The sequence below is a fragment of the Panicum virgatum genome, chromosome 3K, assembly GCF_016808335.1.
Source record: "Panicum virgatum strain AP13 chromosome 3K, P.virgatum_v5, whole genome shotgun sequence".
NCBI lineage: Eukaryota > Viridiplantae > Streptophyta > Magnoliopsida > Poales > Poaceae > Panicum > Panicum virgatum.
In genome coordinates this window covers 63,790,516-63,814,853 of record NC_053138.1, presented here as the reverse complement: position 1 = coordinate 63,814,853, position 24,338 = coordinate 63,790,516, and the positions used below count along the sequence as shown (strand labels likewise).

The 24,338-nt window shown below is 46.4% G+C and overlaps 3 protein-coding genes, 2 long non-coding RNA genes and 1 other non-coding gene across 7 annotated transcripts; 2 read left to right on the top strand and 4 right to left on the bottom strand.

Moving 5' to 3' along the window:
* Nucleotides 1-2,678: 2,678 nt before the first annotated feature.
* Nucleotides 2,679-3,530, bottom strand: LOC120701614. 2 transcript variants are annotated; one of them, XR_005686179.1, is made up of 3 exons: nucleotides 3,495-3,530; nucleotides 3,343-3,404; nucleotides 2,679-3,046 (listed from the first exon to the last, which is right to left on the bottom strand). It is a non-coding gene; the product is annotated as an uncharacterized LOC120701614 (long non-coding RNA). The 2 variants fall into 2 exon arrangements; XR_005686178.1 differs by lacking the exons at nucleotides 3,343-3,404; nucleotides 3,495-3,530 and adding an exon at nucleotides 3,182-3,297.
* A 367-nt stretch (nucleotides 3,531-3,897) lies between these two features.
* On the top strand, nucleotides 3,898-4,954 carry LOC120700247. Its single transcript, XM_039984471.1, has one exon. The coding sequence runs from the start codon at nucleotides 4,149-4,151 to the stop codon at nucleotides 4,536-4,538; it is 390 nt and encodes a 129-aa protein (XP_039840405.1). The 5' UTR covers nucleotides 3,898-4,148; the 3' UTR covers nucleotides 4,539-4,954.
* Nucleotides 4,955-5,608: 654 nt separating this feature from the next.
* Nucleotides 5,609-5,681, bottom strand: TRNAA-UGC. Its single transcript has one exon. It is a non-coding gene; the product is annotated as a tRNA-Ala (tRNA).
* Nucleotides 5,682-7,463: 1,782 nt separating this feature from the next.
* Nucleotides 7,464-9,737, bottom strand: LOC120700246 (tRNA dimethylallyltransferase 9-like). Its single transcript, XM_039984470.1, has 2 exons — nucleotides 9,678-9,737; nucleotides 7,464-9,462 (listed from the first exon to the last, which is right to left on the bottom strand). Exon 2 carries the CDS (start codon nucleotides 9,441-9,443, stop codon nucleotides 8,094-8,096), a length of 1,350 nt encoding a protein of 449 aa, XP_039840404.1. The 5' UTR covers nucleotides 9,444-9,462; nucleotides 9,678-9,737; the 3' UTR covers nucleotides 7,464-8,093.
* Nucleotides 9,738-10,303: 566 nt separating this feature from the next.
* LOC120701165 lies at nucleotides 10,304-12,539 on the bottom strand. Its single transcript, XM_039985308.1, has 2 exons — nucleotides 12,408-12,539; nucleotides 10,304-10,914 (listed from the first exon to the last, which is right to left on the bottom strand). Exons 1-2 carry the CDS (start codon nucleotides 12,537-12,539, stop codon nucleotides 10,501-10,503), a joined length of 546 nt encoding a protein of 181 aa, XP_039841242.1. The 3' UTR covers nucleotides 10,304-10,500.
* A 2,265-nt stretch (nucleotides 12,540-14,804) lies between these two features.
* On the top strand, nucleotides 14,805-16,366 carry LOC120700245. Its single transcript, XR_005685820.1, has 2 exons — nucleotides 14,805-14,838; nucleotides 15,353-16,366. It is a non-coding gene; the product is annotated as an uncharacterized LOC120700245 (long non-coding RNA).
* Nucleotides 16,367-24,338: the final 7,972 nt, after the last annotated feature.

Genomic DNA, 24,338 nt, shown 5'->3' with positions numbered 1-24,338 from the left:
GAGCCAGCAAGGACATTGGAGGCATGCATCGAAGCGACTAGGAGCAGCAGATGATCCAACCGAAGGCGGCATGGGCGGGGTCAGAGATACTTGTCGCTTGGACCGACTGATGGGACGTGGCCCGATCTTTCGAGAGGCGGGGGTAAATTTGATTGGTGGAGTATGTGACGTTGACGATCCAAGATTCTAATCATACACAATTCAAAGTACTGCAACTGTTACATCGTTGCTCCGTTGGTTATCAACCAAGCACAACTTGATTGATCTCGCCGAAAAATCTTTTTCTGCAAACGAACCGAAGAACACAAGCAAAAAAGAGTAAACACGCAATCTGAAATTGCAGATGTGTATGAAGCGAAAATCAAGATGGAGTTCAAGCTGTTATCACAAAAGGACTAATCGCCACAGCGGTGAAGAACAAGAACAGAGGCCCTGATACACAGCAAAAGGACTTGTCGTCACAGTTACAATGAAGAAGACGGTTTCTTGGGGGAAACATGATCTAAACAAAATCCGAAGAACTAACTGTCAGCGGCTATTGAGTCTATAGGAGAAAGAGGAACGTCTTAGGGTTGGGGGCGAAGGGGCCCACAACACGGGCTTAAGGCCCAACACGATAGAAAGGCTAACTCTGCCCAAAATAGGTGACATAGCATCTTGTCGTGGTCACACAGAATGACGTACGAATCTTCTGGAGCTAGGACCAGAACCAAAATAAAGTTTTCGTCGTTAGCTTTCCAACGCATCAAAGAACACCTCATTTCGATGTCGTACGAAGGAGATGTGGCCGATTTTGTTGAGGGTGGTCTGCTGAATCCGAACCAAATGCACAGTTCAAATTGGCGACGACTTGTAGCTTGGTGACGAGGCCGGCTTCTGTGTACCCATCATGGTGATGTCCTCATCACCGACCGCTCATCTTGCTGCACGGCTCATCGGCAGCAGGAGGAGAGGATTCGTCGGCGTGGCACGGGGAACGGAATCAAGGGCATCGATAAGGAACAACCCAATAAAACGAACAGGAGAAGAAGGGGAAGAGAGGAGAGGGCGCAGGCGGGAGTATTGGCGCGCTGGCGAACAAATTGGCGCGCGAGCAGGGATTGATTTTTCTCGTTCTCTTTCATCCACATGACTTATGCTGAAGTGGTGGACAGAATATAGCTAGCTTACATGGCATTTTTGGAGGAGGCTTTGGGATGCATGCAGTGGGTCAGTTATTTTGAAATCAAAGTTATTAGTTCAGTTAAAACAAAGGTAGCATCATTTAAATTACATCCCCTCACTTTATTTCGGTAAGATAAGACTAGACAAGATAAAGATAAAATAAACAAATAAAAACATAACGCTACTTCATTCACCGACGTGCTTTTTTACAGTTCGGACAATTGTGTGTTGCTTTTCTTTAGAGCATGGTTAATAGTCCCCGCCGGCAGCCGACTGAGAAATGCCTCGTCACCTGCGGTAGTGGCGGGCCCTACTGAGCATTTATTGCACAGTAGTGACACAACGTTTCTTTCCGTCGGCTGGGAGCGAGCGTTTCAGCAGTCGCTTGCTTCATTCTGTTTCCTATTTTCTCTCTCCCACGTAAAATTTAGCCGGCTCTTTATCCATTTATAATACTTGCTTTTATTAAGGCGCGCCACCGCCATCCAGGTGACCTTGCTTCAAGTTTGAGACATGCATGCCACGTAGTAGGTGGGCTATCGCACATTAGGATGTTACTGCTGTTTGTTTTTTTTAAAGGATTAGGAGGTTACGTTGACACGCGACGCGAACACACACTGTGGCATCAGCATTTGAACTCGTGCCGATCGACCATGATCGATATTGCCACTCGTGGAAAATAATGTTTACTTCTGGTTGTGAGAGATACTTAATTGAACACGTGCAACATGTTGGTGGTCCGAAATGCAAATACATGTGATACCTACTGTTTATTGTATTGTATTGAACGCAGTGTCTGCTAGTTTTGCTTTCCCAGCGATGCAAATGGGGAAAATAATAATTCCGATTATTCCGTCCGGGACACGTGTACAACGTGATTGCCAACAGAAATCGATGAAGAGGCAGCTAGCCTAGAGTGGCCTGTTTAGTTGGTGAAAAGTTGTTGATTTTGGTACTGTAGTACATTTCGTTGTTACTTAATAAATAATGTCCAATTATGAACTAATTAGACTTAAAAGATTCATCGTGCTAATTAGTTAGACTACATAATTAATTATTTTTTTAACTGCATTTAATACTTCATACATGTGTCCGAACATTCAATGTGACGGATACTGTAGAAAATTTTTTGAGAACTAAACAGGTCCGAACCTTTCTTTGTTTTTCTTCTTTTTTAGTTTCCGGCCGTGTTCGTTCAAACGGCAAAATCATACTAGGATCGGAGGGGCTTCATTATATTCATCATTCTCCATCTCTTGTATATGTATTTAGAAAAGTGAAGGAATAATAATTACCCTATTATTTGAGCTTTTTTTTAGGGGTTCCCTATTATTTGAGCTAAGCAAAGAATGTTTATTGTAGGCCCAACTGACCCATCGTAGTTACTAGAAACTGTGCGCGGCATTGCCGCGCGGGCCCTCTTTTTGCCAGCATATAGCAATGTTGGTGCTTTGCATTGCTGGGTCAATAAATTATGGGCACAGCTAATCAGAGATATTTTAGTTGGCACCACGTTGACTGTGTAAAATATTATATAGTATTATGGAATCACAATAGTCACTTTGTGAGCAGTATTACATCCAGCATAAAGAGCAGTAAGCAAATGCAGCAACAGGAAGCTTATGTAGATCTCCCACTTGCAGGCTAACATCAGTAGGTAACCTTGCCGTTGCCTACACCATCTCCCTTCCCCTGTCCACAGAGCACAAGGGCAATAGGTGGTCTCTCTCCATCCAAATCGAGCAGCAGTAACTTTTTGTTTCCCTCTCAGATGCCGAATTGTTGTAGCTTGTTTCGATCCCCTTGGGCAGTTGGGCCTCCATGGATTCATGGGTGGCAAGGTTAAGGTTCCCATCGGCGAGATTTGGTGGGGTGGAGCCGGCTGCATCATCATCCAGGGGTTCAAGGTAACATTGAATTTAATTTCAGTATAGAGATAGAGAGGGAGAGAGAGAGAGAGAGTGAGAGAGTGAGAGAGAGACATGTTTGATGAGTTCCAATGGTAGGGATTTTATACCTGAAGCATAATAATTAGTTTGTTACACCGATTTTTACTTGCTGTCAAATTGTTTGCATGGGCAGCCACCTATTGCGGTGTATTAGAAGACATTGTGACCTAGTACTATCTCGGAGTGACAGATTTTGCCAAGCTTGGTATATGTTTTGATCGATTAGTACCATATGAAGATGCCTGAGCTCATTTTGTTGGCCGAAGCCATGAAAAATGGAGTGATTTTGACCTGCACACTCATTAATAGCATATGTGAATATTTGTAGTTTTTTTCTGTGTATATTATATGGCTAGAAATTTGTTTGTAACATATACGTACCTGCATTATTGATGGCAGACCACCTTTGAGCCTGATACATGTATACAACATGGAAAGGTTAGTGGAAGTAAAAATTGTAACTTGGTATAGAATATAAATCTGTAAGTGTAAATAAATTATAGTTGGTAATTTACGCTATGTCTAGTTGCAAAGAAATACAATTGATTTCAGCGTGTTGGGGAATGACAGATTGCACCTGCACGCTCACAGATTGTTATTTTTTTTTAAAAGAAAGCTTCAAGAAAAGAAGGAAGTACTCCGTATCCACGTAGCAAGAACATGACACCGAAGCTGATGGAGAGGCCTATCTAATGTAGGTGGTCGGTAACACCTAGGCCAGGTGGTGAAGCATCCAAGGACGACGTCATCACTCTGCAGCTGCAGCAGCAGCAGCTGCTGCTGGCTGCTCACGGCGGGCGCCTCCCAGCATTGACCGGCCCACACTCTCCGGCTCCGACCACGTGGTCGTCGCCTCGCCCGCCACCACCTCCCTCTTCTTCCACGATCCATCCATCCACATCCACGCGCACCCCGGCCGTATATATCCATCCATCTCCACCCGCCCGACCTCATTCATCCTCTGCTCTCCGCCGATAAATCCTCCTCCTCTGCTCCCTCCTGCTCTCTCCTCGCCGCCACCTTACTCCGAATTCGATGGACCTGCATGCGGAGCTGCGGCGCCCGGCGGCGCCCCACGAGGCGGCGCTGAGGGCCGTGCAGAAGCCGCCCGCCAAGCCCTGGCGCGGGGGAGCCGGAGCCGCCGCCACCGCGGCCCCGCCCCCGCCGCCCAAGGTGTACCGCGTCGAGCCCCGGGAGTTCCGGGACCTCGTGCAGAGGCTCACCGGCGCGCCGCCCGCGGCCACGGCCAGGGGCGGCGTGGCGCCGCGGCCGCAGCATCAGCATCAGCTGGCGACGGCGGTGCAGCCGCAGCAGCCGGTGGCCGTTCGCGCTTCAGGGGACCACCAGCAGCAGCTTTACGGCTCGCCGTGGTTCTCGTTCCCGCTAGCCGGGGTGGACGGCGCCAACGCCGGCGGACTCATGTAGTCACCTACCTCTGCCTGGTGGTGAAGCATGCATCAAGGGAAGACAAGGGACGGGATGCAGCAAATCAAAGCTTTCTCCTTAATTTTTTCTTGGTTATTACAGTAGTTTGTTTCTGAAACAAGGAAGGGAATCGAAGAGCATACAAGAATCAACAGCAGCAGTCACCACACCAACACGCTGGCAATTAGGCAGGGCAGGCAGACACATAGATGAATTTATTAATGATGTTGAATAATAATGTCAGTATATAGTACTAGCTAATAGTTAGTTACTCTGTTAATTACAACTACCAGCAGTAAGTACCGGTGTTCATAGACAGTCTTCGTATCACTGTAACAAGTGTGATGGAAAAATATTGAGATATATGTTGGTGTTGCAGTCCAGCTGCCTGCTGAATAACATAAAGTCTTTTCAAATTTTTCTTGCAAGCAACGAGGTTCATCCATTGGCAGGCGTTGCGTTTTATTTGTGGATTGGTCCCAGCTTGCGATGAACGAGCATATCAATAGCATAGGTAGAGCTGACATTGGGAGAGAACGCTCGATCTAGTAGAGGTAGAGCTAGCTGATTTCATCCGTGACGATCTATCTAATCTGTATCTGATGCGGCGGAGGCCATCTATGATCTATCTCTATCTCTCTCTCTTCTCCTGGCTGACCGGGGTGGAGTGGAAATGTCTGAAACTCTGAATGCCTAGTTGAGATGGAGGATTGGAATGGTAGCTCAAGCTGAAGCTGACTGACGTGCGTGATCCGGCCCGATGACGCTTCAAAATTGCAAACGTGTGTCCCTCCCCGTGTGGACCGACCGACCGAGTGATGAACGTGCGCGTGCGCGGTCAGAGTTGCTGACCACGCGTTTCTTTCGTTTCATTCGTCCCGATATGACCAAGAAAGAAAGCTGCCTGCATTCAGACGTTCATTCAGCCGGTCCAACATTAGCAGTTGCTGAATAATGCTCTTGAGTCAACACTCATCAAGGGTCCAACATTTGAGTTGGGAATTGAGATGAGCCCCCAAAAAAAAGGAAAAGGAAAGAAAGAAAAGGCAATAAACAAAAAGAAATTGAGATGGAGATGCGGGGGATCGAACCCCGTGCCTCTCGCATGCAAAGCGAGCGCTCTACCATTTGAGCTACATCCCCAGCTGTGATCTTACTTTAAATGAGGCGCTCTAAATCAGGTTTAGGACGCAGTCAACGAGGCAACAGGCAATCGACGCCAAGTTCATACAAAAGCATCATATCTTACTGTTCTGTTATTAAACACAAAAGATCTGTCTCTCATCATTTTGAGGGTTCCTTTCTTTTTCTCTTTTCAGAATTACAAGGAGAGCCGTTTTGCATTGCATCAGGAAAGAGCATAGTTGTTGCAATCTGGAGCTCGCAGGCTCTCTCCTCAGTTAAGCAAAACAAGTCTTCATCAGCTAAAAAGGGGGAAAAGAATACTGTGTGCAGTGTATCTCAGAACACAACACCATCTCCATCCAGCTGCTCCACCTCCAGCTCTAGCAACTGACCCATCTGGCGCCACGACCATCTGGGCTCTCCAGCACAGAGGAGGTTTTCACCAGGACGCACAACTCGCCATGGCCCCAGGACCAAGGTCATTCTGGTTGGGACGACAGCAGCTCCAGCTTTGACACCACTAGTCTGAGGCTTCTTGTATCAAAAGACCTTTTAGCAGCACTTTTGATAAAAAACAATCTTGCATTTGTGATACTGAATTGCAGTGCAATGCCTGCCGATAGCCTTTTTGGGAACTCAACAAGTGCATATCATAGAATTACAATATAGTTATACCTTCAGCAAACTACTTCAGTGACCAAACAGAATCTCTGCCGCAGTCTTAAAAAGACTAGTATAATTACTTCCAAATTTATATAAAAAAAACATATAGAGGGTACTACCTGTAAATTTACTTAGAAACTTGAGTGGCCAAAGGATTTAAAAGCTACAGCAATTGTAAGCCAAGCTGAAGGAATGATTGGTCTCTTTACTATGTTCAGACCAAGCAGAGCAATACATATATACTAATATACATAGTCAAGAGCAGCTATTTACTGGTAGTGGTAGGGTCATATATATGATGCCGCCTGTATCAAGAGCAGCTAAAAATAACATTATATACGGATTATGATCTTCCAAGAGATTTGCTCAATTTAACAAAGACTTCATCTCTAGAAAACATGGGAAAAAACTAAGATACAACAGTGATATGGATACGAGAAAATAGGTCTACCATGACGATTTTGCACAACATAAATAATAGACATCTTTCATAACCATTGGATGTTGTCGAGCAAACATGAGAAATTGCCTGATAATTCAAATTGACCCATTAAGAAGTAACCTAGATGAATTTATTAAGGCACTCTGCTGCAAAATATCCATGTATAATGATTAAAGCTATCGATCAAAGATCATTGCTACTCTCCCAAACATACAGATCCTTGGAAACTGAGTTTTCCTTAAGGTGCAGCTTAAGGAGAGTGTTTGCAGGAGCCTCCTCCACAAGGCTGGTACTGAGAGTCACAGTCCCCTCGAGCTGGTTGTCAGAAACAAGTAGGGTATATAGGATTCTTTCAGCTGTGGGCAAAAACAGCCTAGAGGAAGTAGAGTAGTCATGTATACATGGGCTAATCCAAAACACATAATTTATTCATGTTACAGAGTGCTCTGCCTTCTCATCCTATAAGAATAGAAGTTATTTGCAAGTTCCAATCTTTGAAGCTCAGAAATTAAGTCTGCACTCAAACCTATCTGCCATTAAGATATGCAGTTTGTTATGCTGAAATGTGCATAGACCCTCTAAACAGAAAGCTATATTAATTCACCAGGAAGTACCACAGACATGACTGCCATTGATTGCCAATGTACAGCACATACAAGAGTTAGAAATTCTATGTGTGTACACTGAATGAGATATAAGATTAAACGGTTGCATCACCTAGTTAATTTAGTGGAACTACATGATTGGGATCATATATCAAGCATAAGCCCAAAGAAAAAGGTACATCAGTCTGATATGTGTTAGGTTGCTCCGCAACAATATGTATCAGACAACCTCAAAGTGATTGCTCAACAAACCTTTTCCATCCATTTCGAAGCCAGCTGAAACCAACCTGAAACCTCCACCAGTTTGGATTTTATATTCCTTCTTTTAACCAGTACCAAACAGATGACCAAATACGTATCAGTTCATTTCGAATAAAACGGATAGTCCTCAAAACATCTCATTTCAATTTCGCAAAGTATGCCATTCAATTCCAGCTAAAAAAATTAACAAAATCCAGTGCTCCCCAGAAAATAGCATCCAAGCTCCCTACAAAGTTCAAAGAGGGAGATGCCAAAGAAGCAACCTGAATTTTCATTCCAATGTGGCACTTTGCCAAGGCATTTGCACTATGATGAAAAACAGAGTTCAAACCTATAAACTAAATTCCTGGACTATCTATGTATTGCCCTAAAAAATCATTTGCTAATTGGTCAACACCCAAAAGCAGGACAATTTCAAGTTGGGGAAAAAAAATCATGACAAGAGTGTAGAACTAGACCTTATCTCCGCTGTGTTCTCCTAATCCAATCCAAAATATGAGAGCAGTCGTCATCCCCACAGAACACCCTGTTCTCTGAGCGATAGGTTTTGAGATCACGGGCTTTGTGCATGCAACTTTCCCTTTTCATTTCAAGCGATTCAGGAACCACCCTTGCACCACGGTCATGGTAGGCATCACAAATAAACCGAACAAGTTCCTCGAAGGGCTGCGAAGCATCGACCCACTGGTAGATCATCTCATTGCGGAACCAGGTGATCTGCCTCTTTGCGAAGTTCCTAGATGTGCTCTTAAATTTGGCCAGGAACTGGAGGAACTCCTGCGGGGTGCTCTCGCCTCCATTCTCCCTACATTGCAGCAGGTACTCCATGGCTTGCTTGTAACCGATGGCGCGAGTTGCAGAGTTGATATGCGGATGCAGACCGATATCAAGCAGCCACGAGGCTTCTGAAAGTAAGCCTCCCGTGTCAGCCAGCATCTCTTCACACCTCAGATCGATCGACCGGTACAGCTCAACGCGCGAACTTGCAAGGAAAATACATAAGAAGTCGTAATCCAGTTTCCCGGCTTCACAGTTTCCGTCAGCAGAGACCTCGGTTAGCTCCGCATGAGCATGATGTCCATGAAATGAATTGTACGGTAAGGCGAAGGCAGACGGAGGGGAACCTGATGACCTGATAATCTCGAGCCTGCGGCTCAACCTGTTCCAGTTATTGACAGACAAGTCGAGAGCTTTGGGGTCACCGGCCTGGACCACCAGCTCGACCGCTTCCTCCCACTGGCCGCTCTCCCTGAAACTGACGAGCTCAGACCACACGGCCGAAGTGGTGTCCATGGAGGACCGCGGAACATCCGGCTTGCCGTAGATGTACCACCGCAGGTAGAGCCCGGTCCCTCCCGCGACGACGGGCACGCGGCCCCTGCCAAGCACATCCCGCGTCGCTCTGCGGGCATCCCGGAAGAATGCCCCGGCCGAGTAGTCGTCGGTGGCGTCGAGGATGTCGATGAGGTGGTGCGGCACCGCGGCCATCTCCGCGGCGGACGGCTTGGCGGAGCCGACGTCGAGGCCGCGGTAGACCTGGACGGAGTCGGCGCTGATGATCTCGCCCCCGAGCCGCCTGGCCACCTCCAGCGCGAGCCGGCTCTTCCCGGCGCCGGTCGGGCCCGAGATGACGATGACCGTGCCCCTCTTCCTCTCGGCCGGTGGCGGCGAGGCGGCGGCCATGGCGACCTTGTTCGCGGAGTGGGAAGAAGATGTGGGGGGCAGCTCGTGGTGGGAACGTAGGACGGGCCAGCTGCTCCAGATGGCGCGCCGCGTCGTGCCGAGCTGCGGCCGCATTTCCCAGCACATGGTAGATGGAGAAGAGCTCCTGGCAAAGATGCGGAGGGGAGTTGAGACTAGGCGGTTGGGATGAACATGGCAGTGGCCAGCAGGGGCGGGCGGATCCAGTACGAGACATTGCAAAGTATCGAATTTAGTGGGGTTAGATTCATTCGAATGCACATAGAAGCTTACTTAGGGTTTGGATTGCTTCGGTTGGAACAGCGGGAATGGAATGGAGAGGAAGAAGAGGCGAGGGCGTACCTGGTGGGATGGTCGTGGCCCGACGGCGAAGGGCGGCGGCAGCCGTCGACCCGTCGTGGCGCCGCCAGGAAAGAAGGGGGAGAGAGAAAGGAAACGGGAGGGGAGAAGAGAAGAAGCAAGCTATGGGCCTCCCGAAGCCCAAATGGAAGATAACTGGGCCGAATAAATTCCTGGCGTTGGCCCAAATGAAATAGTGTAATGTGTTTATCATTATTTTCTAATATTTTAAGTTGTTTGTGCTCTGTGTAACATCATTTTTGGGGGGGTTACACAAATTAATGGAAAGATTTATAATGTTTTGTAAGACTAAGATACATCAATACTATTGTCAATTTCAGTTTTTATATTTTTAAATTTGTGTCTTGTCCATGTCTTGGCGCGCCTTGCAATCCGCTGGGAATTTTTTCAATTAGATAACAGGTCCATTATCCTGTTTATGGGTGGGATCACCTTTTTTGAGTGATGGTCACCAGGCTTAATTTTCACCCGAATCCTCGCTGCATCCCAATGGAAAGAATCGAGTGATTTTTTTATCTTCTCGTCAGTCTACTTGTGATTGATTACTGCTAAAGGTATTCTAAAAATTTGACTGATATATAGCACCGCAATTTTTACGCGATTAACAAAAGCACACTGCACACAACATGCACATTGAGTTATAGTGCGTGTTTAGGATTGAGGCATAAAAAAAAAGAAACCATGCGCGCTTATTTAGGTTAGGAGAGATGTAAAAGATCAGCGGTAGACGGACAGACAGTAGGAGTACATGGTAGGTACAAATACTAGATCTTGGGCAGCTATAATGTCGATCTAGATCGATGGATCAGCAGGTGGCGGTGCACTTGGCCCTGCAGTCGACGGTGCAGGAGCCTCCGCCGCCGCCCGCGCCGTAGCCGTTGCCGGAGCGGCTGTAGGACCAGAAGCACCGCTTGGGGCACGCCACCTTCTTGCCGTAGCAGGGGCCCTTCTCCTGGCACGCCACCGCCGGCACCTCCACGCCGCCGTGCGCGTACCCTCCACCGCCGCCGTAGTAGCCGCCGGGATGGCACCGCCGCCGTATCCTCCGTGATAAGCAGGGTCGGGCTTGGTTCCGGCGGCCGGCGCAGGGAGGGAGTTGGCAGCGTCGAGGTCGCGCGCGGCGGAGGCGACGGTGGCGGCCACAAGGAAGAGCAGGGTGCCGGCGCAGCGGCGTTGCGGGGCCATGGCTAGCTTTCTGGCCGTGGCGTGCGCTACCTAGCTATTAGGACAGTAGGAGTAGCACACACTGATAAAATGCATGGCTAGCCGTTTTATTGAGAATTATATTATTGGCAAGACTATTGTCTGACAAGGTATTTCATTTTCCCCCTTTTTTGAGGATTATTGCTTGTTAGAAAAGATTGACAGCAGCACTAGGCACTAGCAAAGCTGCCTCCCCTTTTCACACTGGATGGGAACAACAAATAAAGTTGTGCTACTAGAAATAATGCATCGATCAGCTGGACTCACTGGATGGAGAAGATAAACGAACAAAGCTAGCTGTACTGCTGTGCTGGGCAATAGCCATCGCTCTGCTCTGCATCAGATGCATCTGATCGAGCTACAACCGACTTTACTTCCTCCTTTATTTACTCCAACCCAACCATGAGGAGACTTGTGCGCGCGCGCAACTTTTTGGCATGCAAGCAAAAGGATGTAATGGAATGTATCAGAGGTCAGAGCAACAACCTCCATCAGAGTTCTCCCTCACCTGCACGTACTGCAACTGGTTGAATTATGGAAGCGCCATTCTGGACGGCGCATGTCATCAGTTGTTGGTATGGACGCTCTTGAGCAAAGTTTGAGTTGCCGATCGACAGCCGAGCATATACCTGATGGAAATGATGAGCACACACCGACCACACGATCATCCATGGGCTGGTAATTGCAGCTCACTGCTGATGCTGCTGGCCAGCTGCAGGTACCACTGCTGCTGCACTTGCAAATGCTAGCTTGCCCATTGGCGGCCATCATCATCGTATTGGACGAACCACAAGCATGCAAGAGTCAAACCGGCACTCCCATAAGGGCATGTTTAATAATTACGCCGGCCTGCAGGCTGGGACGCGAGGCCAAGCGCCCGCTCCGCGCCTGCTACAGGCTGCAAGCCGGCGGGTATGCTGGTGTTGGCCCACAAGCAGAGAATAAAGCTTTCCTTTCGGCCGGCGGTTTGTGAAACGCCTGCTTCCTTCATGTAGAATTCAGCCTGTTTGTAGTCTACCATAATACTTGCTCTAAGCAAGCAGAGACGACAGTGGATGGATGGATGGTTAGCTGCAGACTTGGCCACCACACACACAACATTTACAGAACCCGAAAAATATGCAGCTGCATACCGACCTGCTTGCTGATCTTTCAGTTTTCTGCTGGGCTGCATCGGCCCATCTATATATGGAACGGGCCAGGCTTTTTTCGGCTCCGATAAACAAGCCCATCTACTCATCATTGATGATTGCTATTGGTGCTAAAAGAAGAAATCTATATCTATACTATAAGGAATGAAAATAATTGAAATAGCCTCCTACCAAAAATATTACCCCCACCCTCTCAGCCCAAGAAATAGATACTTTTTTGGTTGATCAGGCTCGACCAAAATCCCCCGCACGGCAAAACCTCCGATTCCGCGATGTTTCTGCCTCCGCAGACGTTTTTTTTCTCACCGTGGAACCTACCCGCCCAAGCGCCGTACCCGCCTCCTTGATTGCAGCGGACAGGCGGATGCGACGGTGTCTTTCGTGATTGCAGCGTGGAGTTCCTCCTTGATCCCTTCCTTCCACCGCGGCGCTGCTCCCCTTCCTTCCCCCTCCTCCCTGTCTCGCTGCGCCGGCCCTCCTCGCTCCCCATCCCCCACCGCGCACCCCTCCTCCCTCCCCTGCTCGGTCCCCTGCGTGGAGCAGCCACCACGCTGGATCCGCGCGGGTGGTGGGAGCGCGTGGCGGCCGGCGGGTGGAGCGGCCGCGGCCGCGGTGGCGCGGAGGCGGGGGCGGCGAGGCGGAGCGGGCGAGGGCGCGGCTGCACGGAGGCGGAGCAGGCGCCGCGGGCGGGGCGATCCGCGGTGGCGCGGAGGCGGACGCAGGGAGGCGGAGCGGGCGAGGGCGCGGCGTGTGGCTGCCAGGCTGCGGCGGTGCATCGTCCACAAGGATGTGTGCATCGCGCCGAGATGGCGTCAGCCGGGGACGGCGGCGGCGCGGCTCGCCGTGACCTCATCTGCGTGAGGGGAGGCAGCGGCTTCATCGACTCGTGGCCTGTCCGCCTGTCCGCCTCCTCCTCGACCGTCCACACCACCGTCAAGAACATGCCCCCTCTCTGCTCCAAGCGCCAGATGCAATGGTACGAGATTATCTCTGGTGAAAACTGCAATACCTAACAGGTGAAATGCCGTCGCACCAATCCGAGAAAATTGCGTTTTTGGGACTCGAAATGTTGTGCTTCGCTATTTTAGGACTTCAAACATCGACTTCGTGAAAACGACCTTTGAAACATTGGCTCTTCGCTATACATGACATTTGCTCCTTTTAATCAATTTAGTAAATCAAAATACATGTATTTGCACCCTCTAGGACCCTTTTGTCCTTATGCCTAAACCCTACACACTCGACGTGACCTCCGTTTTCCTCCCGACGCGACCTCCGTTTTCCTCCCGACGCCGACGTCCGACCGCAGCGCCCCGCCGCTGGCCTTGCTGCGCCGGCCGCTGGCCTTGTCGCACGGGTCGACGGCGGCCGCGGCGCGCCGGCCGCCGGCCTTCCCGCGCCTGCCGTTGGCCTTGCCACGCCAGTCGACGAGTGCTGCAGCGCGCCGGCACCTCCCGCCTCGATGGCAAGCGACGCGGAGCCAAGGGGCTGCTGCCCTAACTGCGGCGCGCCGACGACCTGCAGAAGCACGAACGCCCCTCGTCGCCTACTACTGTGAGCATGCTGGACGATGTTGGCGCATGGTTCCGGCGAGACGCTGAAGCTGGACGATGCTCACCTGGTATGGCATCACTGGTAGGAATTTCAGCACCATCATTATTTTTGCCCAAGCTCATCATCATGCCCCTGTTCATCCATTCGGCGTTCAAAGCCCTGTGCAGGTATATTTCTTGCTTCCTCCTCTGACAAACCTAAAAGCTCACACATCTGGTTCTCACTCATAACGGCAATACGACCTTCTTCATCATGTGTCTCCACTATCTGTATACTATCCCAGTCAACTCTTTCTATATTTTCCACATGATCTACTTGGAAACTAAACAAGAAAAAACAACTTTTAGTACTACTGCCTACTACTGTACAGGTTAAAAAAATAGATTCATTATGGCTGTTACCTTTGCACTTCAAGTACAGGAAGGTTGTACTCTACTGCTTGAAGAGGAGTAGTGGGCAACAACGTTCTAGCAAGGGCTATAGCACTGGCGTCGGGAGGAGCAAGGCACTCGTCGACCCGCGCAGCAAGGCCCGCGGCCGGCGCGCTGCAGCACTCGTCGACGGGCATGGCAAGGCCAACGGCCGGCTCGGCAAGGCCGGCGGCCGGCGCGCAGCAGCCACCATCGCCAAGGCCAACAGCCGGCGTGCCTAGGCCTGAGGCAGCCAGGCTACAGGCCGTTGCGCCTTGGCCCTCCATGGCGGCGTCGGGAGTAGATGAGGATGGATCGGGCGGCGAGGCCATGGCAGCGTCGGGCAGAGAGGGCTCTATGGCGATCTCGGGAGGAGAGCCATCCATGGCGGCGTCGGATGTCGGCGTCGGGAGGATGCGTCGGGAGGAAAACGGAGGTCACGTCGAGTGTGTAGGGTTTAGGCATAAGGGCAAAAGGGTCCTAGAGGGTGCAAATACATGTATTTTGATTTACTAAATTGATTAAAAGGAGCAAATGTCATGTATAGCGAAGAGCCAATGTTTCAAAGGTTGTTTTAACGAAGTCGATGTTTGAAATCCTAAAATAGCGAAGCACAACGTTTCGAGTCCCAAAAATGCAATTTTCTCGCATCTAGGAGGTCGAGCTATCTGTGCCTACCTCGGCAAAGGAGCACACATACATCCATGTGGAGGAGCCTGACAGAGCAGCAGCCACCATACATCCATGATGGAGATCCAACAATGATTCGCCCTGTCGAGTGCGGCCGCGCTGTGGTGGAGACGTCGCTGCTGTTTTTCTTCCCAGGTGCATTGGTTCGTCCTTTTCATGCTTCTATGGTTTATTAGGCCCTTTGATCTGAATGCAAAATCATGGAGAGTGTTCAACACGAGATTGGATTCGCTAAATTGGTTAGCCCTTGTTATCCGCCATGCATAATTGCTGAAAACTTCACTGCATTGATGTCTTTTGTTGGTAATGACCTTGTATCTGCAATTTCTTCTACATAATAGTTTTAAGATAAGTATCGACAGGAGAAAATAATTGTTGCGATGGATGAATGTCTTGTTTCTCTGTCCAGATGTGGGGATCTACCTCATGAATTTACATGCACAAATTGTGAAAAAATGTAGAACAAATTGGGATTTGTCTGGCTGTTTTGGTGTAATTGGCTACTTGCATTCAATGATTGCACACTAATGTTTCAAACCATGAACTAAATCTCTGGATCGAAAGTGTGTTTTCAAGTATCTGTATTTTTCTCATGTAGCATTGTCTTGCTAACCTGCCCCTATTAATATATCCTTTTTTTGTCTTGCAGACATACTAAATATTGCCCACTGCTCATTCAAGGAACACCACTACCATGTGATTGGTGATCCACTGCCTAGGTAGAAGGGGGGTATTGCAATGGCTGATGCTACCATTGCCTATCAAAATTGCCATTTATGGTATTTCTTTCCCATACGACCTTTGCTATCCGATCCTCACCTTTAGTGGCACTTACCTGGTGCTTATAAGAAATTCTTTTAGCCCAATCACGTCTCAGATCTAATTTTGTACCATCAACCAAGTCGGCTAGGAGTTAAGTGGCTGAGGCTCCTTTAGTTATGAAAATAATTAGCTTAAAGGTTCAGCTCAAAAGTAACTGTACAAAAGAAAAGAATCACACACACAATCTGACAGGGCATGGCATGCACACCCCCTCTTGTGTGTGCATGAGGCCTCACTCGTTGATGACTGACAACTACTATCAGAACTCACATGCCAGGTAGCCTATCGATTAGTGCCTTTTTTTCTACTCACCTCTGTGGTTTATTTTTTTAAAACTCCATTTGGTTATTAAAAACTATATTACATTTGTGCTCTTTTCATCAAAGATATGTTCATATACTGACCAATTCCTGTGATTTTATTATGAAATACTATACTTGCAAAAATGGACGGATCACTGTTTTTTATTTTTTTAAAAAAAATAAAATGATATAGATTTTAGCTCTTCTCTTGCACAAAGTAAGAGTTGTTTTCTTGTTGGTTGCCTTCTGTTCATCAGTGGTGTGGTGTTATAAGTGGCCCCAACTCACCCAATTTTGGAATGCTTAAAAGAATGTTAGAACAGACGCCAGATATCTTTTATGGGAGGACCGCTCCTTTGGGCAATATCACTGGCAAGATATGAGTGTATGCGAGAAATGTTGGTTCAAGATCCCTTTTTTTAATATCATTTCTCAATTTATATATTTTCTGTGTAATACTTTATATTTGATGATTTGCTCATGTCAGAGTCCCGTATCATTCTCACATGTCCATTTTAATTAATGGTTCAATATTTATCTTAGGTCTCTGTTGCCACTCATCTATTTTGGTGCTGCATGTGCATATGTTTCCCTTCTAATTGGAGTTACCAGAAGCAGAGTTTCATCATGTTATTTGAGATACAATGCATTGTTAACATGCATATAATATCCACATGGTTGCACTGATATTAAGCAGGGTGAGATGTACTTCTGTTCTTGAACCTATAAGTCTTTAATTTTGTTTTTAGTAATACATGTAGGTCCATGTTATTGCTTTTGTGGTATCATTATCTGCGGCATGCAAATTAAGCAGTATTGTTGATTAGGCTGAATTTCCTCACCTCTTTTCGGTCTCCAACTTTTGTAACCCTCCTTTTCATTTTTGAATTGGTACTTATTTCTTCTGGCCTTTGTTCAAGGACAGATGTAAGCTTCTTCAATAATCGAATTATGTTTGGTCCTTCGCACAAATAAAAAGCCAACATAATAGAAATAATAAAACTTGTTCCTGGCTTCCTGCAGTGTGATATAGAGTATAGGCACTTTGCTTGTTTGCCACATTCCTTTTCTACGATATCAAAATTTTCCAACTACAGAACTGCATCCTAGCCTCCTAGGTTGTGTAAGTCGTATGTCACAGGGAATGCCAAGACAACCTTAGCAGTGATCAAAGGAACCTCAATGGCGATAAAAGGAAGCTCTGCAAATACTATTGTGCAAGCTAATTAACGTCACCCCTCTTCTTATCAGGTACACTTTAATTAATTCATGCATGGTGGGCAGTAGATGAATTTAATTGATATTATATTTGAAGCTTCATGTGACTTTTCTTTTTCTTCTTTCCTATTATTTATGGACTGAGAGCTTATGCAAGTTCTGAACTGAGCCAATATATGCCTTTTCTTCTTCCCATTTTTTTCCTAGCTTATCCACAATCAATAAACTTGGAAACGTGTGAGGGTGTATTTTATCTGATCAGAGCTTTTGGAATTTGGTACAACACTGAATCCATTTCAGAGTGGTGTGATGGTGACTCAAAAAAGAGGCAATTATTTCATTGGGATTATTTACATAGGCTCAAAATAGGGAAAGGGAGAGAGAGAGAGATGAGAGAGGAGGGGAAGACATGTTTGCTGGCTTATTGTAGTTTCTAATGTTTCTGACATGAATATGTTTCTTCAGTGAGCAATCTGAACAGTTCAGGTTTAGAGGGATTTAGTCAATGAGAACAGCACCAAGGATTAGACAGTTCAGGATTATTTTATTGTTTTAACTGAACATAATATAGAAGAGTTGAGTGACTTTGTCTACTATTTTTTTCTCTACCAAAGTTCAGGACAGTTCAGGAACAGCGAGCTTCAAATGTTGGTAAAACAAATCTGAATATGTTTTTCTCTACCAAAGTACATAATATAGAACAGTTCAGGAAAAGTTTGGTAGTAACATCACTTTGCCTTTTATCTGATTTGATCCATTCTGTTGCCTTAAGAACATATATAAGTGTGATTGCTATTGAGTTCCAGTAGCTTCAAATGTTGTAACACATTGGAACAGCGAGCTTTGTGTCCGAAGTTGTAGATGTCATTAAGGAGAGAGGCATTTGCTGGTGATGGTAGCTATGGTCCTCATTATGAAAGGTGGCGGTGGCACTCCTTGATGCCATGATGGAGGACATCATTGCCCTGGTCAGGTACACTTCTGTGCATATATGCATTTGTGATAACACTAAGTTTTACTACTCTGCTATTGTCATTTAGAGCAATGACAATACCTTTTAGCCTGAGACCTCCTAGAGAAGGTGTCTTATTATTTTAAATCTTGTCAAGTTAACTTACTGAGTAATGGTACTGAGTAATTAGCCATTTCTCATTATTCTATTGACCAGAAGCAAAGACACTTGCAGCACTGAATGTTTGTTTGATTGAGATGTGGTATATACAATTGAGAACCATGTGGATGGAGTCATTCAATTTAGCTTCTTATAGTTTCAGCTATCGGCTGCAAAATATTCAACTCACCACATATAATGTTTTTTTGTTAGCTCGTTATTTTTTTGTTTGGATCATCTCTAAGCATTAACGACTGAATACGAATGTAAAGGATGAACATTTCTACTCACAAGCTATATATTTTTGGTGGAACAAGAGTTGGAAGCTTGATGAACAGCATAAAAGTGTTGAGAGGTTCATAATTCAGATTTTTTTTTCTGTTCAGATTCTAATTTGACCACATACAAGTGAAGCTGAAATGTTGAATGTACCGTTATAGTGTTATATATCATCTACGGTGTTACAAATGCTTTTGTTGTTATACATTTTTATATTTTGAGTACCATTTTAAATATATAGTTTTTTTAATGCTTATTGAGCTAAAATTTATTGTGAGTTTTTTTTACAACTTTCTTCTTTGAACACGTGCGTGCCACGATAGGAAAAGAGTGCGCCTGCGGAAATAGTTGGGCCGAAAGTGTTGGCCTGAATTAGTTGGATCGAAAATGGTAGCACGTAGCCGCACAGATATGCACCTTGCGGACTCAAGGTGATCGTGATCAGCTTATAAGAGTTGTGTTTTAGCGCTCTTTTGAAATTGAGAAAATTGGTTTCATAGTATCAAAAGGTTGCGACTTCAGTAAAATACCATTGAGAAATTTTGGCCCTGCCTCGCGGGCATGGGCGCATCGCTGCTCTAGGCTAGGGAGTGTGTGGGGTGGCAGGTGGATGGAGGGGAAAGGAGCCAGTGCATGCTGTGCGCGCTGGGAGGGGCACACAGGCCACACCACCTCCGAAGCAGACACATTAGTTTACCTACTTTTATAATTATATATATATACTTTTTTCATATTTTAGAAATTTTGTCTATTTTCACCACAACCGAGACCTTGCTACTTGTTTTTACTTCTTAAAAATGTTTGTTACAACTAAAATTTAGGGTGATTATTTTTTCGCAAAATTGTTCTTTAAACACGATTCGTGCTGCACGTGCACCCGACTAGTTTAAAAAAAGAAAGACGAGAAAGGAGGAAGAATCGCATCGATGCAATGTGCTGATGTGCGCCCTGACGTGGCAAGGCATCCTCTCTAGTTTGCTGCATAATTCCCTTTCCATCCCCATCCTTTCTCCTAATTTTAAGCAGCGGCACATCAAGTAGCTAGCTAATTCCATTCCACTGCTCTGCTCAGTGCTCATGGCAACCCTCGCCTCCTCCTCCTCGTCCTCCTCCTCGCCGCGGTGCGTCCCCTTCGCCTTCCGCCGTGGCGGCGGCGAGCGCCGCGCGCGCGGGCTGCATCCGGCGCCAGCGGCAGGTTCCCACGCCCACGGCCCCGGGCCAGCGGCAGGGTGCGGCAGGCCGCTGTGCCGCGCCGCCGAGATGGTCGGCGGCGGCATCCGGGGCGCGTTCTTCGCGTCCCTGGACCGGTGCGCCTGCGTGGTGGTGCGCACCAAGCACGACGACTCCTTCAGGATGGCCGACGCCGCCGCGCCCCTGATGATGCGCGTCGACGGCAGCAGCTGCGGCGCCGCGCCAGGAGACGACGACGCCTCCGGGAGGAAAGTCAATAGTAAGCAGCGGCGAGGACGACTCGGGTGCTGCGCCGCCAACAGCGCAAGCATCAACTGATCGATTATATTCAGCGATGGCGATCGAGCTAGCTAGTAGTTGAAAATAGAATAAATGAGCTACTTATTACTAGCTAGTTGGACTTGGACCTTTATTTGTGTTTCTTTTCTCAGTTAGTTCTTGGATTGGATCATGCCGCATGTACTCCGATTAGTAAGTAGTTCTCGCAACAAGTTCGTAATAAAGTCAAACCGAATCCATGCACGCAGTTCCTCTGTTCTTGACCTCGAGCGACACTGATTCACCCGTGATACATCCAGGAGCAGTGAAGAGAGCAGCGGGTAGTGCTACCTCCACAACTATTCCAAAAAAACTATATATACAATTCCTTCGTACATCCTTCCTCTTCTATACTAGTTTTGTCATCATAATTAAGTCAAACGACCCTCTAGAGTTTGATCGTACCTGTAAAAGAGTCAACTAACACTTGTGAAACCATATAGGTCTATATTTATTATTAAATATCTTTTCCTATTATACCAATTTAGCGTTAGAAATAGTAATATTATTTCCTATAAATTTGTTAATTCAAACCCAAAGTAATTTGAAGTCTGCTAGATAACTCTGTGACCGGACAGCATCAGAAATATTCGCCACACGTACGGCGATATTCTCAGCATGTTGTTTTACTATACTTTATTGGCTTATTCCATACTGCTTGCTTCATCTATCTCTGCTTTAATTTACTGCATATATAATATAATACATGGTTCGATTCGCAGCGCATTAGCATTTAGCAGATAATATGCTACTCTGCTTGCTGATCAATTGCTTCGCCACTACGTATTCCTCAACAACTCCTTGCTTCACTTCTAGTAGTCTACTAGTTTGTGAATTAACGAGCTAGCTAGCTGACGGACCTTTTCTTTTCATTCTTTTTTTTCAGAAAAAATTTGAAGGGACCAAAACAAAAATCGGCGACCTCACATCCGGGCCGTGGTGCATGCATGAGGGCCCAAGCCTACCATAGGCCCAACCCCATCCAACTTATTAGCGATGGAAAAAACTTGTGTCCGTCCTAATCCAAAAAGGAAAAAAGAAACATTTTCTCAAAATGAAATTCAAACCATGCATGCAAGGACTTTGTTACCATGAGTATACATCTATACTATCTATACTATAATCTATACTATAAAAGTTGAAATAATTGAAAACAATTCTCATCTAAAGTGGACCACCCTTACCCCTCACAGATGGCCCCATACCGCAGGTCCCAAGATGGTGGATAGACGAAAACAGCTATTTCTAAAATATTTCCACTCAAAACCTCCAATTTTTCTCACTATAGCTCTCCTATGTACCCACCGTACCCACCTATTGATCTCATATGGAATCACACACACAATAATGAAATCAAACCATACCCGAAATTTACTTTCCATTGTAACATGGAATCACACGCATGTTTGTTGGGAGCAATAAATGATCCACCGTACTTAACTTTCCTTTGATACATGTAAATCCACCTTTTTTTTTGGAAAGTAAATTGATCCCATAGTTATGTTCCGCGGGCGTCTAGCTTTGGCCGATATTTCTATTTATACAGCGCTGATTACCTTTCTATTCATGCACTAATTACTTTCTCTATTGCTTGATGTGATCTCTCACGTTCGCATGCCCACCCAATGTTGCCGATTTAAATCTTGTGTACGTCCATCCTACTCCATGATCATTCTGGTCGTCAATCACGCTTGCATCGATCGTCCACCTTTCCTTTTTATTCATCGCCTCGCCCGCCTACATCAAGACAGCCAGCGAATCGATGCGTGCTCCTCTCCATCGCTGGTGGTGTAACACCTCAGGTGTTTATCACCATAACTACAAAGTTAATCCCATGGTTAATATGATTGTTAGCACTAAATCTACCTGAACAGAACCACTAAAGAAATTCTTACTAGCATTTTAACCTGTGAAATGAGAAAATCTCTTTTGAAATGATTTCTAAATAAAGGTTCGCGTCATTTTTGAAATCAAATAATATTAAAAGGTAGGAACAGGGAAAGAAGAATGTTTAGCTAAAAATATAATTGGGGGTGACAAATGACTCAGTTTTGATGTTTGAACAAATTTTCAAAAACAAATCAAGTCGACTCAATCGCAATTTATCTCTGGGAATCATTGAGAACCCGAAACTTCTGGGTGTGAATCCAGAAATTCTGGAATAATCCGGATACTCCGGGTTTGTTTCCGGATACTCCGGGCATGATTTTGTCACCGAGGCCCCACCAACGTTTTAAACCTCTCTCTCTCTCTCACTCACTCACCAGCCTATATCACTCTCTCTCCCGTCAGCTCTCTCTCCCTCACGCTCTCACTCTTTTCCCCCAAACCCTAGGGCTCAAACCCTCTCTCAATTTGATCTCAAGGCCAAGGGAGCCTCCAATCGGCGTGGAGGACCTTCTACTCCACGTGCTCCTCCCTGGGGTGCTGTGGATTCCAAGTTCCTTGCGGGAGAAAGGACTCATCCAAGGTATTTAAACTAGGGTTTGGCAAATCCATTTTGTTAGGAGGTTTTAATCGATTCCCTTTGGTCAAGCACATCTATATGCATCCGTAAACTAGTATCAAACAGGACCTTGAGTTTTGGCGGGCTAGTTTTTGCACTGCAAGGGTTTTTAGTTTTGGGGGTAGAACTGCGAGCAAACCCGGATACTCTGGAAAATCCGGATATTCCGGATATAAAATCCGGATATTCCGGGTTTTGCAGAATTTTAGACGTCGGGTTGTCTCGGGCAGTGGTGTGTGTATACGGTTTAGGCTTGTTTCAAAGTTACAAATCATAATCGCATTTCTCATATTATATGCATATGTGTAGCAGCTGCGACAGAGTTGGTGGTGTACAAGTTGGTTGCGGAGCCACAGGAGCCGCTAGAGCAGGCCCAGCAGCAGGAGGTTCGCGAGGAGTTGGCCCAAGGCCCAACTAACCCTAGTGTTGAGCAGTAGACACAAGGCAAGCCCCGGTGCACATCCTACTATTTTAAATTATGTCACATATATATGTCTCTAATAATTGTGCATTAGGTTTAGGAATTGTTTGAAACTTTAGCTGCATGATCCCTAGGTTTTCCTGGGCCTTATACTAGTATGAATAGGTCGTTAGCACTGCTATGCTTAATAGGGATCAATAGAAGTCGAGTGATAATTCTGTCACTCGCGAGATATAGGATGTCTTTGTGTTACCGTATATGAATCATTATATTCAAGATGGAAGATATAGGTTGGGAGACTGGATGGGGGAATGTGTAGCCCCATCTGTGTTGATTAAGGGCCGTTCCGTTGTCGGCTGTGCTGATCGGGGATTGAATTGTACTAGCCGCATGCCGGGAGTAGGAAGTAGTCGAAACCGGTAAGCCGAGTATTGCTTTGCTTCGAAAGTATAGGAACCCGCACCCAACTCCTGGGGCGAGTCGAGTAGTCGCGGAGAATTGGGGATGCATATGTTTACTTGTGGTCTCACGTTGAGCTCGGCTGACTATATGTTGTTGGGCTGGTTCCTGTAGTTCGAGGCGGGGAGGGGAAAGGTTGGTGCGTGGGGTCCGACGGGGCTTTTGCGTGCCGTGTTGGTTAGGTTCACCTTGCAAGGTTAAATCGGATCGATTCGCCGTGTCTCGCGGTTATGAGAGCATTGATCTATTGGTCACATCGTAGAAAGGAAAATGAGTAGAATGAGAAGAGATGAAATGTGGGCTGATGATATCTAATTAATGATTTGATCACCTTGGTTGTTGTAGTTTTGCCAATCATAGATGATTAGTAATTCTATTGATAGAAATGGGAGCTAAAACTTGGAAAATAAGGACTCACCTCTAGTGCCTTTTCTGCAAAACCAACCACCAGCCAAATTGTCTTGCATGTCTAGATATGTGGGCTAAGTTATACCCACTGGTCGGGTAAGTCTTGCTGAGTATTAGTTGCTCAGGGTTTGTTGTTTACCCTATTTCAGGTTTAGGAGCTAACTAGGTGTCATATCAGTGGGCTCGATGTGGCGCCTTGTCGTCACGTCTCGGTAATTCTCGATTTATTAGTTTGTTTTATTTATTCTCTAGTAAAAATGCTCTGTAAATTAGATTCTTTTCCGCTGCTATCTTTTCATTTGTGAATTTTAAATTTAAAGCTGTTTTGTAAAAGTCTTAGCGTAGTTTACTATTTTGTAAGATTTAATCGTTTGTGGGTCGGAAACAGCATGTCAAGTTACACTTAATTAAGCTAATGCGCCTGATGCATTCAAATGATGGCGGTTACGCTTAATTAAGCGTTTTAACTCGGCGGGTCTGTCACAGGTGGACTCATCGCTCCAATTCCAACCTCGATGTCTGGCTGGTGGGTGAGTGAATGAGCAACTTTGCTTCTCCATCTTCCTCATCTCCGGCGCTCCGGTGGCCGCGATACTGATC

What these genes read in the sequence shown, in the direction of transcription:
- LOC120701165 (XM_039985308.1), bottom strand. Translation starts at nt 12,539, where the DNA reads ATGGGGAGCGAGGAGGGCCGGCGCAGCGAGACAGGGAGGAGGGGGAAG. An exon ending in AGACACCGTCGCATCCGCCT is followed by an intron (nt 10,915 to 12,407) that starts GTCCGCTGCAAT and finishes CTGTCCTAATAG; the next exon opens with CTAGGTAGCGCACGCCACGG.
- LOC120700247 (XM_039984471.1), top strand. Translation starts at nt 4,149, where the DNA reads ATGGACCTGCATGCGGAGCTGCGGCGCCCGGCGGCGCCCCACGAGGCG.
- LOC120700246 (XM_039984470.1), bottom strand. Translation starts at nt 9,443, where the DNA reads ATGTGCTGGGAAATGCGGCCGCAGCTCGGCACGACGCGGCGCGCCATC.